Genomic DNA, 18,959 nt, shown 5'->3' on the forward strand with positions numbered 1-18,959 from the left:
GCAGTGACCACATTCGACCAGCTCCGTTGGGCAGGCCACATCGTCCGCATGCCCGACTCAAGATTTCCAAAGTAAGTGCTCTACTCTGAACTCCTACACGGCAAGCGAGCCCCAGGTGGGCAGAGGAAACGTTTCATGGACACCCTCAAAGCCTCCTTGATAAAGTGCAACATCCTCACCGGCACCTGCGAATCCCTGGCCCAAGACCGCCCTAGTGGAGGAAGAGCATCCGCGAGGGCGTTGCCGAGAGCATGCAGAAATTAAGTGCAGACAGCGGAAGGAGCGTGCGGCAAACCAGATTCCTTCAACGATTGCCCCGCCTGTGACAGTCTGTAATTCTCGTATTGGACTGTACAGTCGCCTGAGAACTCACTTTTAGAGTGGAAGCAAGTATTCCTCGATTTCGAAGGACTGCCTATGATGATGATGAACGGTGGAGCAGGCTCAAAAGGCCAAATGGCTTAGTCCTGCTCTTATTTCTTGTGTTCTTATAAGCAAATCACATACTTCATGAATGGTGTTGGCATAACCAAGGATAATGTGGAAATGGAACTTGAGTCTTAGCAGAGTTGATGATAAGAATGTCCAACTAATGCAGAACTGCAATCACAAAGCCAACAAAATGATAAACTATATAGCCAAAACACTTGTTTCAAAGTCTGATGTGGTTTGACAAGAACACTGTATAGTTTGATTATGACTTATATTCAACTGTTTTGTCTATGTAGTGCCCAGTTTTGGTCATAGAAAAAGTAGAATCTGCACAATGTTACAAATGTGTTTTAGTTTATTTCATTCACCAATTTAAACTATTCACCTTATAGGATTTGTCCTTTTATAAACTGCAGCATTGTTGCCTCTGAGCAGTGAATGACATTTTGCTTTGACTTTATATCAGGCACAAAAGACTATCACCTGCAGTTTGCAGTCAGCGGTGAAGCAAAGGCATTCTTCGCCGGCCCTGAAGAAAGCTTCCATCACATAAGGACATAAGAAATAGGAGCAAAAGTAGCCCATTCGGCCCCTTGAGCCTGCAATAAGATCATGGCTGATCTTCTGCCTCAACTGCACTTTCCTGCACTATCCCCATATCCTTTGATTTCCATTTATATCCAAAAATCTATCGATCTCTGTCTTGAATATACTCAACGATTGAGCCTCCACAGCTCTCTGGGGTAGAGAATTCCAAAGATTCACCACTCTCTGAAGAAATTTCTCCTCATCTCAGTCGTAGATGGCCGACTCCATATTCTGAGACTGTGACCCCTGGTTCTAGACTCCCAGCCAGGGGAAACATCCTCCCTGCATCTACCCTGTCAAGCCCTGTAAGAATTTTGTATGTTTCAATGAGATCACCTCTCATTCTTCTAAACTCTAGAGAATATAGGCCTAGTCTACTCAATCTCTCCTCATAGGACAATGCCCCCATCCCAGGAATCAGTCTGGTGAACCTTCGTTGCACTCCTTCTATGGCAAGTATGTCCATTCTTCGGTAAGGAGACCAAAACTGTACACAATACTCCAGGTGTGGTCTCACCAGCGCCCGATATAATTGCAGTAAGACATCTTTACTCTTGTACTCAAACACTCTTGTAATAAAGGCCAATATATCATTTGCTTTCTTAATTGTTTGCTGTACCTGCATGTTAACTTTCAGTGATTCATGTACAAGGACACCCAGGTTCCCCTGAACATCAATATTTCCCAATCTTTCACCATTTTTCTATTTTTTTCTATTTTTCCTACCAAAATGGATAACTTCACATTATATTCCATTTGCCATCTTCTCACCCACTCACTTAGCCTGTCTATATCCCTTGAAGCCTCTTTGCACCTCCTCACAACTTACATTCCCACCAAGCTTTGTACCATCAGCAAACTTGGATATGTTACATTTGATCCCCTCATCCAAATCATTGATATAGATTGTGAATAGCCAGGGCCCAAGCACTGATCCTTCGGGAACCCCACTAGTTACAGTCTGCCAACCTGATAGTGACCCGTTTATTCCCACTCTCTGTTTTCTGTCTGTTAACCAATCCTCAATCCATGCTAGTATATTACCCCCAATCCCATGAACCCTAATTTTGTTTAATAACCTCTTGTGTGGCACCTTATCGAATGCCTTCTGAAAATCCAAATACACCACGTCCACTGGTTCCCCCCCCCTCCTTATCTATTCTGCTAGTTACAACCTCACAAAACTCGAACAGCTTTGTCAAACATGATTTCCCTTTCATAAATATGTGTTGACTCTGCTCAATCCTATTATTATTTTCCAAGTGCCCTGTTACCACGTCCTTAATAGATTTACCCTACTACTGATGTCAGGCTAACTGGTCTGTAGTTCCCCGTTTTCTCTCTACCACCTTTCCTAAATAGAGATCTGATGATATCTGAGGCAAGAAGTTCAGCTTTTCTGACGTGCAGTTAAAATCAGAGTAAATTTATGGGGAATCCCTAGCGTGAGCTGCTGTGATCTCTTCAAGCTGTCTAAGCAGTCAATCGCAATGCAGAATTCTTACAGACTAAGAACCAGGAAGTGATTCTAACTTTTTTTAAATGTTATGGAGAAGACAAAGATTGGGGAAAAGGTAAACTTGAAATAAAGATGAACAAACTTTTTTTTAAAAAGTTAACATTTCTTTAAAAATTTAATTTTTATTAAAATGGATAAATTTGACACTCCACAAAATTAAAATTAGTTTTTCAGGGCCATAACCTTTGTTTAGCAGTCAGTACGCTAATTCAGTTACACCTAATTCAAAAGGGTCCACCTTTTAATGGGATATTTAACAGCAATATTACTGCAGAAGAGTCAAAGTGTTCATCAGTTTCCCTGATTTCACAAATTACACCGATTGCCGGCTATGGGTGGGCACAGCGCAGGATGTGCAGAGCAATGAATGACTGACCGCAACGTCAGGATTCCCACAATGGGATGTGCATGCGTTACATCCTGAAGTTGCAGTCAGTTTCAAAGGGGTAATAATAACCCAACTACTGCCCAGAAAATGCCCACAAAACCCTTACGCAGGTGTAGGGCCTGCATTCACCAGTATAAGGGTTCATCTAAATCTTAAATTTAAAAAATGTAAGTAAAAAATCATGCACAAACATTTAAAATTAGTTCATGTAAATTTTGGCCCAGTTTAAAATGTTTAAAATTATTTTTCAAAACAATTAATTTTGATTGTATATGCTTTATTGAAGGGACTTTTAATTACATTTGAAAATGGGAACATTTATTTTTGTTCGTTATATAAATTAGTTAATTATTTGGGATTCCTAATATGCCTTTGAGGATTCCGTTTATAAATGGAATTCCCATAAGCATATTAGAAATCCTGCTTTCTGATTGGAGGAGCTGGGCCACGTGATCTTAGGGTCGCTTCCGAACTGCATGCGTCCCTGGGATCCATGGGCCTTTACTGCAGGCCCTGAAGTCTCCGAAGCCCAGGAGCCTAAAGGTAAGTGCTGATTTTTTTATTGGGTTGGAGGCATACTCTGAAGGTACGCCTCCGACTTCAAATTCTGGGCTAATATTTGTAACTTGTAAAGATTTTAACCGAAAATATCCTGCATATTTGCACATTTTTTCTTCATCGTTGAACAGATGTTAAGAGTTACAGAGGTTCTTTGTCTTAGGTTTTGGTTTCATATGTCTGTAAAGTTCATACAAACCAATAACTTTATTAACTTTGCAAAAGTCTATTTTTGTTTCCACGTGAGTGGTTAGAAAGTAATAACAAAATGTTAAAACTGAAAGATTACCAATTTCCACATTTTCCAATTAGGGATCATTTCTCTAAGGTTATTCATGAATGGCACAAGATCTATGAAAGTAAAGACCCACACACTGCTCCTTTACCAAGTCCATGGGATCAACAAATCAATGAACTTCAGAAGATGATTGTTCTGAGGGCGCTTAGACCTGACAAGGTAAAAAGAAACAAATACATATTTTCCAATAATAGAATTCAGAAGATTTTGACTTATTTTGACTGAAAAAAGATTGAAGCAATAAGTATAAAACATTCTACAGTAAATATTATTTTTGACTTATTGCTTGAACAAACTCAAGTAAATAAGGAGAAAAACCTTGTTTCTCTAAAAGCTGCCTTTATTAATGTTGGGTTCCACTGTCCTGTACTTTGTAATAATACAGGCAACTCTCAATTATCCGGGTACCTCGGGGATTGGGCTATGCTGGATAAACAATTTCTCCGTTGGAGCGAATTGACATTACAGTTAATGCTTACAGTGCTGCAGGTGTGCTCTAACCAATAGTTGTAGCGTATCTTCTAATCCTTGAATTCTAGTCCTCTAGATCTAAAGATCATTAGGCTTGTTGATTACTTCCTGTAACTGTTCGTGGCATTTTAATGAATTATGAGTGGCAGTGGAACTGCTTGGGAGCAGCAGCGGGAGCTGAGGCAAGGCAGAGCGCTTAAAAGCAAGGCTCAGCAGGCAACATTCGAAAGGAACATCAGAGTTTCAAAGGGACGTCGGCAGCGCGCGCACACGGAATTTTAAATGCCGTTAAAACGGTTTCCCATGGCATCCGTGTGCGGATAATCGAGAGTTGCCTATATGTCTTTTCGGTGATATTGGGAGAGGAATTTTGGCTGGATGCTGGAACTCATTCCTCTGTTTTATGAGAGGAGGGGCTGGACATTTGGTCTTCTGCTGCCCCTATTAGCGCCCTGGAGAGGCAGCAATGGCAGCGGTAAGCACTTCTGGGTGGGCGGCCAGCTTCCTGTGCCCCGCCGGGAGCATTGTCAGCCAGAATAGGCAAGCTGGTGTGCAACGCCCTTGGGTGCGACACCCTGCTCACTTTTTGGTTGCCCCCGATCCATAGCACTCCGTAGAGCATCCTGCTGGGACCGCCTGTGAAGGTTGGCAGTCCGAACTGTAGCAGCCGCAGTGAGGTCAGTAATGTTGACCTCCGGTATGTGTGATTGTTTTTTATTTTTTTTTGTGATTTATGTGGTGGTGACGTGAATTATTTATTGGGAATGTTTCCAGGTTCCCCCGCCCCCCCGCCCCCAGGCCTCTCTTGGAGCACACCGAGGCTGACTGTTTAGCTCGGGATTTTTACTTGCTCAGCTGGCCAGGCACTCTAAGGTGTGTAACTCCTCCTTTAGAACCCAGCTGCCCAATTTTGCTGACTGAGGTGCAAACTGTTCGTGGGCACAAACTTTACCGCCCCGCTGCCATTGACACCCCGAAATGAGCAGAACCAACAATCCAGCCCCTCCGAGATCTTTAATATCCATTTAATTTTGTTCATTGGATGTGGGCAACACTAGCAAGTCAATATTTATTTCCCATTCCTAGTTGCCTGAAGGGCATTGAGAGTTAACCATATAGTATGGAACTAGAGTCACGTGTAGGCCAGATTGGATAGTGGTTGTAGGCTCCCTTTCCCAAAGTATACAGGTAAACCAATTGGATTTTTATGACCATCTGACAGCTTTCATGGACTTGATTTTTTTTCTGGTGCCAGCCCACAACGTACCAGATTTATTTAATTCAGTTTCTCAGTGGTGACATTTGCACTCACTGGGTGAAATTCAACTTCAGTGGAGGTGCAAATCGGGTGGTTGTGGCCGTCTGATTTTCCTTTCCATTGATGTCACCAATACTTATCCATTCCCACCCATTTTGTGCCCCTACCAAAGTCAAATTTCACCATCATAATCCTTTGGTTGTTAGTTCAGTACCATAACCACTACACAGACAATGGGAAAAGATAAATGGGGCTTCAGTTTACCATCTTATCGAAAGATTATATGGGCTCTATTTTCGCCATCATTGGGCAATGCTGATTTATTTTGAGCAATCATGATTTTGCAATTTTCCTCAAAGTTTGTACACCGCGGTGACTGTTGGCGCCGGCTTTTGTACGCGATATTTATTGGTGCAGGTCTGGTTGAAAACTGATTTCCACGCCGTTTTTGGCCCTTTAACCAATTTTGGCCATCCACTATTTTTTTCAGCGCGGCGCACACTGGCCAAAAAAAACCATCTGGTAAGTTAAAGAATTGGTGCGGCGCACAAGAGAAGAGGAATGAGGCAATAGGAATACAGAATATAATACTTTTTTTCCCACAGGGAACTCTTTTTGGAACAGGGGAAGAAGATTTCCAGGCCGAAAGGACTGCTCCCCCACTGCAATCCCGGCCAATAGAACTGTTCCACCCTGCTTAACCCGCTGCAATTCCGGGCCGAATGCCCCCTGTGAGTTGAAGTTCATGAGCGGGAGGGCCATTCGGCCCGGGATTGCAGCGGGTACAGCCTGGTGGGGCGGAGCGCTGGCCGCGGCTCCAGCGACGGGTGGGGAGCGGTGACCGCGGGTCCAGCCAGGGGGGGGCAGCAGGTTCAGCGCGGGCGGGGGGGAAGGTGGGGAAGCGGCGACCGTGTGTCCAGCCAGGGGGGGCGGGGAAGCGGCGACCGTGTGTCCAGCCAGGGGGGGCGGGGAAGCGGCGACCGCGGGTCCAGCGGGGGTTGCGGTGGCAGTGGGTCAAGCCGGGGTGGGGGGTTGGGGGGGGGAAGTCCTGTGTGGCCCGTTCAGCAGCGGTGGGGTAGCACTCAGGGGAGCTTGCTTCAGAGTCTCTCGTTGCCCTGGCAACTTCAGCTTTTCGCGCATGCCCAAAGAGTTTTTAACGCAGACTGGAAGCTCCACCCCCCCAGACTAACTTCGGAGAGCGCTGCGCTAAATTCAAGTATTTCTTTGGTGAAAGTTCAGATTTTTTTTTTCTGGCGCAGATGTACACGAAAAAATTGGACGTTAACATGTGCGGGCACCAAAAATCCAGCAAGTGGAAAATAGGGGCCGTAGTCACTGACAATACAGTATTTGTTCAGTACTGCACTGGAGTGCAAAACTTGATTACAAACCTGGTAGATTACAAAACTGGGTATCTGGCTTAAACCCACACTAACTGAGCCAAGCTGGCATACTTTTTATAGAAGGCTGTATGGAGAGTGTTGCATTAGATTCAAATTAGATGCTACACCAAGATAATTTTAAGCAAGCTGTCTGCCTGCAGAATCTCAACTATATAAATAATTTAAACTACCTATACTGCAAAGTGATTTGCTAAATCTGCACTCCCTAATAGCATAGATAACATAAACTTCTAAATGAACTCTGTTCCTGGTAATCTTGTTTCAAGCTAATGCAAAGCAGTGCCCAAAGTATAAGCAAGTGGTCCGATCTGATTTTTCTCCTGTACTTTGAAATATACACTTTGTTTTTCTCTCCCGTTTCCTTCTCTCATCAAATGTTGCATACTTTGGTGGCTGTTGTTGTGCAATCACATGTGATTAAGATTTTCCATCACATAAAATAATAAAATGGTACAGCAGTGAAGGAGGCCATTTTGACCCATCGTGCCTGTACCAGCTCTTTGAAAGAACTATCCCATTAGTCCCACTCCCCTGCCCTTTTCCCATAGCCCTGCAAATGTTACCTGTTGTACAGTTATATTCGATAAACTCTCCTGTAAGTTGCCAATCTCCCACATCTACCAAAATTTGTCTGGATAGAATTGACAAGTAGGAGTAAACCAGTCCAACATTTCAAGTATCACACAGCTACCCGAAGTCGATCTATAATTAAATTCTTCATCCATTGTAAAATGGAGAACTTCTGGTTTGTTTCAGTAGCGTGCTCGATGGAATATTTAATTTCTACTTAACTGAAATTAAGGGTTTGAAATACTTTTGTGGCATTTTAAAATGCTCAGTTTCTTACCATCTTAACCGGCTCAATTTTCCCCAGTGATTTGCACTGCTTTTTGGGAGCAGGCTGTTTTTTTGGCCTAAGCTTAAAAAAACTACAGTTTCCCCAATCAATTTGCACCACCGTAACTCAGTTAATTACGAATTTTTTAGGTACTTTTTTTTCAGCCAAAGGAGACATAACCTGCCACCTGTGCCAATTCTGGCCATTTAGGCAAGTTTGGCCAGCTGAGCGTTACTCCAATTCTGCTTAGGCCAGCATATGTGGCCTCTGCAGAAAAACCTTCTGGAGAGTTAAGGAAATTGGCGCAGGTAAGTGTAGCAGATGCCCCGACAGCAGCAGCAGGAAAGGTGAGAGAGAAGGGGTAGGGGGAAGCCTTTCGGGTATAGTTAAGTGCAGGGACTGAGCGGGAGGAGGCCACTTGGCCTGGGCTGGGGCAGGGGAGCGGACCGGGAGGCCATTCGGCCTGGGCTAGGGGCGGGGGAGTGGACCGGCAAGGCACTCTGGGCTGGGTGAGGTGGGGAGGAACCGGCAAGGCATTCGAGTCCAGGGTTGGAAAGGGAAACTGACCGGCAAGCCCTTTGGCCAGGCCCAGGGCTAAGGCTAGGGCCTTGGGGGTGGGGGAAAGACAAGGCACTCGGGGCTGGGGGGCGGTGGGGGAGCTGGAGCTGGACTGGCATCGTCAAGAGGCTCGGGGCGGGTTTGGGAGGCAGACCGGCAAACCCTTCGGCCAGAGCTTAGGGGTGGGTGAGTGGGACCGGCTTTAATAATTGGAGGTAAGTTGCTGCAATATATTTTAATGTGTTTTTAAGTTGATGCAATGTGTTTTAATGTGTTCTTAAGTTGATGCAATGTGTTGGGATCTGGCTATATGGTACACTTTGCAGCCTCAGCCCACATTGTGTCCCTGGTTACCGTGGCAACCCGATCTTTTTGGTGCAGATCAAAGCTCCACCCCCAAAACTAAAGGACAGGTTAGGCTGCGTCAAAATGAAGAAATCCAACGGGGAAACTTAGAACATTTTTTTTTCGCGTACTTGGGCCCCAAAAAAACGTGCGTAACTCTTCAAGTACGCCAAAAAAAAGCTTTGTGGAAAATTGAGCCCAAAATGTTCTTATCTTATTTTCCTGAATTATCACTATTTACAGTTAACCAGAACTCATCACCATAGGCAGTCCCTCGAACCGAGGATGACTTGCTTCCACGTCAAAAAGTTCACAGGTGTTTCAATGAAGGACCTAAAATTCCAGGTCCGAACTAAATCTTGAAAGATGGAAGATGCCTGTGCTCGGATTTTTTTTAACATGTGGTGACCGTTGCACACCAGTCACCACACGGGCTTGACAGAGCTAGGTCTTGGTTCTGTAGCAAGGGTTAACCAAGACGACTGGAGACCAGCTCTGCTGCACGGACCTAGTGCACACACACATCGCAGTGTGGGCTGGCCCATGCTGCCCCTGGGCCCCGAACTCGCGCCTCTCCTGGGCCCCGAACTCGCGCCTCTCCTGGGCCCCGATCACATCCCTCTACAATCTCTCGCCGCTCCTCCTGTACCTGCTCACGCTCCAATCACTGACCAGACCTTGGTGACGTCTCTTTTCACTGCCGTTGCTCTCCTGCTCCAGCACGTGCTGCTCCCTGGAGTGGTATGCCGCCACACTACTCCTTCCGTTCCCCAGCCTGCTCCGATGGTGCTCCCTTTGGTAGACTGTGGGTAAGGCACACAAAGAAACTACACAGGATAGTTGAACGGCCTCTCCCCAGTGTGAATTCGTTCGTGTACCAGCAGGTGGGATGAACGAGAAACACACACCCGAGTGAGAGTGTTCCAGTGCACTGACTGTGGAAAGAGCTTTAACCAGTTACACAGCCTGAAAAAACATCGCACCATTCAAAGCGGTGAGAAACCGTACATGTGTTCTGTGTGTGGACGAGGCTTCAACTAATCATCCAATCTGGAGAGACACAAGGACATCCGCACCACAGAGAAACGGTGGAAATGTGGGGACTGTGGGAAGGGATTCAATTGCCCCTCTGCACTGGAAACTCATCGACGCCATCACAACGGAGAGAGGCCGGTTACCTGCCCCGTGTGTGGAAAGGGACTCAGTCGTTCATCCAACCTGCTGCTACACGAGCGAATTGGCAGAAGAACCAAAGGTGATGTAAGAAAAATCCTTTTTATGCAGCGAGTGGTTAGGATCCAGAATGCACTGTCTGAAAGGGAGGTGGAGACAGACTCGATCACAGCTTTCAAAAGAGAGTTGAATAAGTATCTGAAAGAAAATATTTGCAGGGCTGGGGGAAAAGGGCGGGGCAGTGGGACGAGCTGGGAACCAGCAAGGACTCGACTGGCCAAATGGCCTTCCGTGCTGTAACCATTCTCTGATTGTGTGAGCAGAACCACTCTGTTCCCTGGCTCAATCTAAAGCCTTCCTGACTGTGAGCACCTCTGTCAAACCTGCCCTGCACCTTCGCTGCTCCAAGGAGAACCATCCCAGATGCTGCAGCCATCATCTTATTGAATGGCGGCAGGCTCGAGTGGCCAAAGGGCCGACTCATCTCCTATTTCTGATGTTCTCATGTATTCTTGACCAGAACTATCTCACTAAAGAATATGCATTCCTCTGATAGTTTCTCTTCTGTTAACAAGTGAAACATAATTTGCAAGAACCAAGCCCAAACTATACCAATGTGGAGTCTATTCAGAAGGGGGCTGGTGGAATAGTGCACTACAACATCTCTTTTGCAAAATAATTTTCTTCCTTTTAGAGTTCCGAGTGCAGAGTTATTTGACTTGTGATGATCAAGTTGTTTTAAATTCATGTTGCCCCTTCCCCCATTAAGTAGGTTATGCAAGTTATTTTAAATAACCACATTTTCTGAGAAATACCTGAAACTGGGTTTATCTTGCTGTTACTTTTCTTTTGTGTAATTCTCTGCTGAAAAGGTTACTTTTGTGTATCTGGTTATCTGTGGAACAATTGAGGCAGTGTTAATAAAATCTTTAGGGCATCTTTCTAAAAATGTCATTCTGTCTTTCAGATCATCCCAGCTGTGGCAAATTTTGTTACTGAAAAACTAGGGAAGAGGTTTGTGGAACCACCTCCGTTTGATTTAGCGAAGAGTTATGGCGATTCCAACGCCACGTTACCACTTTTGTTTATACTCTCTCCGGGGGCTGACCCAATGGCAAGTGAGTAGACCTTGTATTTGCTGTGTCTCTCACATCAGCCATTTCTTTGCAACATTTAATAGAGAGAAAATTATTCTTCTTCATTTGGTTAGCTTTTAACAAACAGTATATTATCATAATGGGAGAAAAATAACCAAATAATGGTGCAGGAGGGGATTGGTTTCTTAACTCAATCCATATCCAAACAGCTATGCATACAATTCTTACACTAACTTTCTATAAGTTTCACTGGAGCTTGTATTGTTGTTTTCTTTGAAATTTTAATTTTCTAAACCTCAGGCCAAAGCCTGAGACATAAATGCCAGTTATATATGCCAGTTAGTATAGCAGCTGAATGACCGTATTTTTAATGAGAAATTCCCAATTGACAGTAAATAGTTAACCCCAAGTACTGAAATACTACTTCAACTTTCACCTTCCCTTTTTAAGTAACATTTGTTCAATTATGTGAAAAATCCACTTGTGTGCAAAGATTTACAATTTTTACCATTCATTTTCAAAATTATGCTTGCTAATTTTAATGCAAGTGTCTCTGTAATTCCAGATCTGTGGAAGAAAAAACATACAATTAGAATGTTGCCTAATGTCTGTTCATGTGGAGTCAAATGAGCTAAATTACACAAATAAAGGTTGAAAGTACAGCTTGAAATATAATAGTATAAATTATGGTATTTGCCATTAATCCTACACACATGAAACTAAGGGGACTAAATTGGATAGCCCCCAAAAACGATCGTGGGATTGCAATGCTCGATTAAGCCACTCCCATTGATTGAAATGCAGACAACATGCCAACTTTGTGCTGCTTGCTCATTATAATGATTTATGCGTGTAGCCAGTGCTAACTGCGCTGTTCATTGGCTGCACGCATTAGAAGGGCGCCCAAAAACCTCATTTCTAGCACCACTTAAAACTAGCCTGCGCTGCTTAAAGCTAGCCTGCACCTCTTAAAGGGGAAGTGCATGGTGGCCGGAGCAGTGCTGTGAGTTGTGCAGGAAGTGAATCCTGGGAAACACCACTCCCCTTCTGTCTCTCTCCCCTCCCCCTCCATCTCTCTTCCCCTCCCCCCTCCATCTCTCTTCCCCTCCCCCCTCCATCTCTCTTCCCCTCCCCCCTCCATCTCTCTTCCCCTCCCCCCTCCATCTCTCTTCCCCTCCCCCCTCCATCTCTCTTCCCCTCCCCCCTCCATCTCTCTTCCCCTCCCCCCTCCATCTCTCTTCCCCTCCCCCCTCCATCTCTCTTCCCCTCCCCCCTCCATCTCTCTTCCCCTCCCCCCTCCATCTCTCTTCCCCTCCCCCCTCCATCTCTCTTCCCCTCCCCCCTCCATCTCTCTTTCCGCCCCCCCCACCATTCAGCTCAGGGGCAACAGTGGTGCCAGCTTGCCGGAGGGTGAGGTTGTACACTGGTTCCACTGCAGTTGAGGACTTTGATGGGGCAGGCTACAGAAGAACACTGAGGGGTATGCACAACAAAATTCTTGGTGCATTGGAAAGTCTGCCAGGAAGCCCACACTCAATGTCAAGGAGCATGGGGGAGTCCGGCACCAACTTGGCACAGGACTTTGTGCAACGCATGGAGCCAATCCCTTCCAACATGGAAGTGATGGCCAATTCCATTCGCACACTTGTGGACCCAACCTTGATGCAGCATCTAATGGCCAATGTCACAATTTCCATTGCAGCACCAGCAGCAACCACTCAACGTCTGAGTGCTGCAGTAGAAGCTCAGACTGCTGTCATGTATGGCCAGCTAGCTACTATGCAAGCTTAGACTGCTGCCACCGTGGCTGTAGATTACCTTGTTCAAAGAGGCATGTCACAGCAATGGAGCAATTTGTCCTCCAACAGATTACTCAAATTGCTGAGGCGCTACCTTGAGGAAGTGGCAGTGGCTCCATGGAGCACAAACCTGCTGACTTCTCTCAGGATGACAGCATTTGCTCGCCCACCCTTGCCACTCCGCCAGTGAGCTTGCTGTTGCCAGTCAGCCCAGACTGCTGCTGCCCATACCTCTCTATCCTCCTTCAAGGCGCTCCTTTAAAACATACCTCTTTGACGAAGCTTTTGGTCACCTGTGCTAACTTCTACTTAAGTGGCTCTGTGTCACATTTTTGTCGCATAAATACTCCTATGAAGCACCTTGGGATGTTTCACTACGTTAATGTTGTTGTTGTTGAGATGGTGCAGCCTGCAGCCGGAACTTCTAGGCCCAGAACTGCTTGAGGTTGTCCTCCAAGGCCATCTGCAGGCTCTGATACTGAAAGTCAACAGCCTTCCACCAGCTATGCTGCAGCCACTGGGGTAGCACTGCGTAGGATCACTAGGACAGACAAAGGCACACAGAAGACAGGCACTAAGGGAATACATCAATGTAATTCGTTTATGCTTGTATGCAGTACGCCATGATTTCATTTATAAATTTGGTTTGGAATGTTTATTTTGTGGTGGTTTTTATTTTTGGATTGTGACCAAGCAGACGCTGTGATGGTCAGTGCCAGAGGGAGATTAAGGCATGGGACTGTTGGTGAATGGTGAATTGGGGTTGCGGTTACTGGTATCGCACTCAGTTGTTCACAGAAAGGGACTGTCCAGATTGCTTCCTCCTTCCTCTTCCTCCTCCTCCACCTCATGCTCCTGCTCTTCAGCTGCTTGCCGTGTAGTTGGTGGCAAGGTCTGTGCCCTCATGATTGCGAGGTTGTGCAACATGTAGCAGACCACCACGGATCTTGACACTCGTTCTGCCGAGTACTGCAGGGCTCCTCCAGAGTGGTCCAGGCAGCAGAAGTGTTGTTTCAGCACACCAGTGGTCTGTTCTATCACATTTCGTGTGGCAGCATGGCTTTCATTGTATGGATGCTGTGCACGTGCGTGGGTTATGCACCAGAGTCATGAGCCATGTCGTCAGCGGATAGCCCTTGTCGGCCAGTAGCCACCCATTGGTTTGTCATGGTGACTCAAATGCAACTGGCACAGCGGACTGCCGCAGAGTGAAGACATCTTGACTGCTGCCAGGATGCTGGGCATTGACCTGCATGATTTTCTTCCTGTGGTCGCGCACGAGCTGGACGTTGAGGGAGTGGAATTCCTTTTGGTTCCGGTACATGGCAGAGTTGACGTGCGATGCATGCAATGCGATGTGCGTGCAGTCAATGGCACCTTGCACTATGGGAAAGCCTGCAATCCTAGTAAAACCATATGCTCCCTCTGTCTGCTGGTCCCTGGCAAGAGAGATTGAAATGTAGTTAGCTCTCTTTGAATAGAAGCCTCAGAGACCTCCCTTACATAACACTGAGTGGCAAACTGTGAGGTGTTGCAAATATCTCCAGCTCCAGCCTGGAAGGAGCCAGATGCATAAAAGTTCATCGCCACAGTCACCTTCACAGCCACTGGAAATGCGGTCCTTGCCCTGCTCTGAGGTTGCAGTTGTGGCTGCAGCAGCTGATAGATTTCATCCTTATTGAAACGTAGACATCTCACACATTGTTCCTCACTGAGGTTCAGGTAGGCAAATTTCTCCCTGAACACCCTGGGTGGATATGACCTCCTTCTGAGAGCCCTTCTCCCCCTCCTCCTCCTCCCTCTTTTAGCAGCTTGTCCTGCTCTGCGTGGCCTCTATTCATTCTACCAATCATGTTGTATTCCAAGGAGAATGCCTACTAGTGCACCCAAGTCTGGGAGCAACTGGTTTGTGCAGAAACCTTGAAGTCAGCAAAAAGTCCTTCAGCACCTGACACCACTCCCTGTAGATTTTGCAAATTGAAACAACTATGGAAAGCACCAAGCACATGTAGAATCATAGCAACAGCCAGAAGAAATCAACCAGCAACTAACCTGGTGAGAGGTCCTTCCTGCTGCTTAACTTGTGTGCAAAGTTAAGAGAGGGTGTCGGCTGGAGCGTTGAACTGCAAAATTGCACTGTTGCCGCCAATGGACCTTAGTCACACATGCGCTAGCGTCCTCACCAAGATAGCGTGATTTGCAGCAGAAACGTGCGCGCTTGCATCAGCCGCCATTTTGGTCCCCAAACGGCACCTGTAGCACCCAAAGAACGGACGCTACCGAGCCCAATTTTGCGCCCAAGAGTCTTAAATTACTTATTTTGTCTCGTTTTCTCCCCTGAAAAAATATCTTGGAAATGTAGTAAACAATGAGGAGGATAGTAACGTATTTCAGGTGCACATAGACTGGTAAAATGGACAGACACATGGCAAATGAAATTCAATGCAGAGAAGTGTGAAGCGATACATTTTAGTAGGAAGAATGAGGAGAGGCAATATGAACTTTGAAAGGGGTTGCAGGAACCTGGTGGTGTTTAAATACAATCCTTGAAGATGGCAGGACAAGTTGAGAAGGCTGTTAAAAAAGCATTTAGGATCCTTGGCTTTATTATTAGAGCATAGAGTACATAAGCAAGGAAGTTATGCTAAACCTTTATAAAACACATAGGACTCAGCTGGAATGTTGTGTTCAATTCTGGGCACCACAGTTTAGGAATGATTAAAAAGGTCTTCGAGCGGGTGCAGATGAGACTTACAAGAATGGTACCAGGGATGACGGACTTTGGTTACGTGGAGAGAATGGAAAACTTCTTCTCCTTGGACCAGAGAAGGTTAAGAGGAGATTTGATAGAGATCCTCAAAATCATGAATAGGAGTTACTGTTTCCATTGGCAGAAGGGTCGGCAACCAGAGGAGAGAAATGTAAGGTAATTGGCAAAAGAACTAGAGGTGACATGAGGAAACATTTTTTTTTTTTACACAGCAAATTATTGCGATCTGGAATGCACTGCCTGAAAGAGTTGGGGGGCAGATCCAAAAGGAATTGGATAAATACTTGAAGGGAAAATATTAACAGGGGAGTGTGCATAATTGGATAGCTTTACCAAAGAACCGGCACAAGCACGATGGGCCGATTGGCCTCCTTCTGTGCTATATCATTCAATGATTCTATATCTGTGAGTGTTGGCAAGTTGTTTGCCATGGGAAGGAGGCATCATAATGTATTTCTAGTAGGCGTCACTGGGTAGTGATCTGGATGGGGATTCTTAGCTACTTTTTTCCCTTCCTTATCCCTGAAACACTGAGGCAAATTGTAGTTGCCCCCAGTATCCCTGGATTGAGCTTAGCTAACAGCATTGATGTTGGATTGAACGTGGTAGCTTCCTCATTTTCAGACTGTGACAGCGTGGCTTCTTTTTTATGCATGTAGCTTTCAAAAGGAATTGCACTGAACTGGTTAAATGTATATTCGGTGTTCCTTTCCCCAATCTCAAGCGGGAGTTCATTGTAGAATAGTGCCAATTAGGTATTTATAACATATTTGTCTTTTCCATTGCACAACTTAGAACCTGGCGCTAAACTTGTAGCTTTATTTTGCATGTGAGCCAATTATGGAATCAAAATCCATCTTCTGACATTTTTATCTAAATCTTTGTAGGTTTACTGAAGTTAACAAATGATAAGAATATGGATGAACACCAGTTCCAGTCCATCTCACTTGGTCAGGGACAAGGACCAATTGCTGCCAAAATGGTTAAAGAAGGTATGCTTGAGGGCACTTGGGTATGTCTGCAGAATTGCCACCTTGCTGTGTCCTGGATGCCAACACTGGAAAAGATTTGTGAGGAGTTTAGCACCGAGACCTGCCATCCAGACTTTCGGCTCTGGCTCACTAGCTACCCAACTTCTAAGGTATTAAAGAAGATGCAACCAAATAGTCCATAATATAAAAAACTGCTGATATGTTTAATTTAATTTTATATATTTTATATATATGTATTATACATTCAGAGTCAACAATTAACAAAACATTTGTATTCGCCAATTAAAAGCAAGTCTACAAGGGCAAATATGGCATATGGATCATTTTTAAACCATAATAATGTTGATACAGGAACATCCAATTCTACAGTCTCTTCTCAAACTACAAACAATAGTCAGCCAAATAACTATATGAACAAGGACTACATGGGTGTATAATAGGCTTTAAAATTATAATAAGCTAATTTAACATAATAAGATCATTGGTATTTGCTTTGCCAATGCTTCGTTAATAATGATGCTAAGGCTTAGTATCCTAGATATCAGTGTTTTATTCAGTGATTTGACTTAAGAATCATCATCATAGGCAGTCCCCCGAATGAGGATGACTTGCTTCTATATGGGTTCAAAGATGTTTCAATGAAAGACCCGATATTCCAGTCTTGAACTCCAATTGAAGGGGTGGAAGATGCCTGTGCATGGATTTTTTTTAACGTGTGGTGACCGTTGTACATCAGCCACCACGCTGGCTTGACAGAGCTAGGCCTTTATCCAGTGGCAAGGGTTAACCAGGACAACTGGAGACCTGCTCTGCTGCACGGACCTAGTGCGCACACATATCACAGTGTGGGCTGGCTCTTGACGCCCCTGGGCTCTTGGCTCTTCTGGGCCCTGTACTCTCATTTGCCACACCTCCATCACGATCTCTCGCCACTCCTCCGCCACAAACATTCACCGTACCTCTGCCACAATCTCTCACTGTTCCTCTACCACGATCTCTTGCCGCTCCTCCGCCACAAACATTCACCGCACCTCCGCCACGATCTTTCACTGCTTATCTGCCCCGACCTTCCCGCTCCTCCACTGTACCTGGGCCCCTGTGAGAGGATACCACAGGTCAGGAGGATAAAAGAGCAGCGCGGGCCCCTGGAACATCGTGGGGCACCCCGATCTGCAAAAGGACACCACTGCAGGTCGGGAGTGTCATATTTGTAACCTTCATGTAACTGTAACCTTTATGTAACAACACTGTACACTGTATAAACCTAAGAAATGCACACCTTGACCACAGTGGGTGAACTTGTGGGAGACACTCCTCACCTGGTCATCCAGGTATATAAAGGGAGGTCCCACGCAGGGTCATCACTTCTTGGTCCTGTGAATAAAGGTTAGGGTCATAGAGTGACCTTGTCTGCAGAATGTGCCTCGTGTGCATTTATAGTAGTGTGTAAGGACACAACATTTGGCGACGAGAAATGGGAATCAACAACTCACGAGAATGACCACCGGTAGCACAGAGGAACGGTACTGTGTTGGTGAGGACTGGGACGATTTCATTGAGAGGCTCCAGCAGAGCTTTGTCACGAAGGACTGGCTGGGAGAGGCAGCGGCTGACAAGCGAAGGGCGCATCTACTGACCAGCTGTGGGCCTAAGACGTACGCGCTGATGAAAGACCTGCTCGCACCCGAGAAGCCGGCGGACAAAACCTTTTGAGGAGCTCAGCAAACTGATCGGTGAGCACCTCAAACCGGCGAGCGGTATACACATGGCCCGACACCGATTCTATACGCACCGACGTCGGGAAGGACAGAGCATACCGGACTTCGTTGCGGACCTTCGCCGCTTGGCCAGCCTCTAAGTTCACAGACGCCTGCAGGGGGGAGATGTTAAGGGATTTCTTCATTGAGGGCATTGGTCATGCCGGGATTTTCAGAAAGCTAATTGAGACCAAGGACTTGATCTTGGAAGCAGCAGCGTTGATGGCTCAAAATTTCATGGCGGGGGAGGAGGAAACCAAGATGATATAGGCGTGCAACTCTGCTTCCAACGTGGCGATGGAGCAGGGAGTTAACATTGTAAACGCGACCCAGAACCCCGCAGGCAGGCAAGGGCAATTCGACACCACCCAGGCAGTAACAGACTCTAGAGTGGGTCCTCAACAGAGACAATGGCAGGTTGAACGGACATTCACACCATCACGAGGGACAATATGTTCCGGGATGGGGCCATTGACCCCACTAGCCGAGTGCTCAAGAGTAATCAGAGACAATCAGAGAGGAATGCCTGGTAACAGCTCTTTTGTTCACAATAATCTCAGCTCATGCTGGAGGTGCGGGGGCAGACATGCTGCAAAACCTGCAGGTTTCAACAATTCATCTGTAGAAATTGTAACTTCAGTGGACATTTAGCCAGAATGTGCAGGAAGCCTGCAGCGAGGCTAATTTACGAGGCAGATGAACCACAAGAGGGTCT

General features: G+C 45.8%; 1 protein-coding gene across 2 annotated transcripts in view; it reads left to right on the top strand.

Annotated features, from left to right (window-relative positions):
- dnah12 (dynein, axonemal, heavy chain 12) overlaps positions 1-18,959 on the top strand; it is a 393,315-nt gene that overhangs the window by 332,274 nt on the left and 42,082 nt on the right. For both annotated transcript variants that reach the window (XM_070895275.1, XM_070895274.1), the window contains 3 exons: positions 3,798-3,942; positions 10,797-10,947; positions 16,383-16,636. In XM_070895275.1, coding sequence (XP_070751376.1) covers positions 3,798-3,942; positions 10,797-10,947; positions 16,383-16,636 — 550 coding nt within the window. The remainder of the gene's footprint in view (positions 1-3,797; positions 3,943-10,796; positions 10,948-16,382; positions 16,637-18,959) is intronic.

The sequence above is a fragment of the Pristiophorus japonicus genome, chromosome 12 (assembly GCF_044704955.1).
Source record: "Pristiophorus japonicus isolate sPriJap1 chromosome 12, sPriJap1.hap1, whole genome shotgun sequence".
In the NCBI taxonomy this organism is placed as follows: domain Eukaryota; kingdom Metazoa; phylum Chordata; class Chondrichthyes; family Pristiophoridae; genus Pristiophorus; species Pristiophorus japonicus.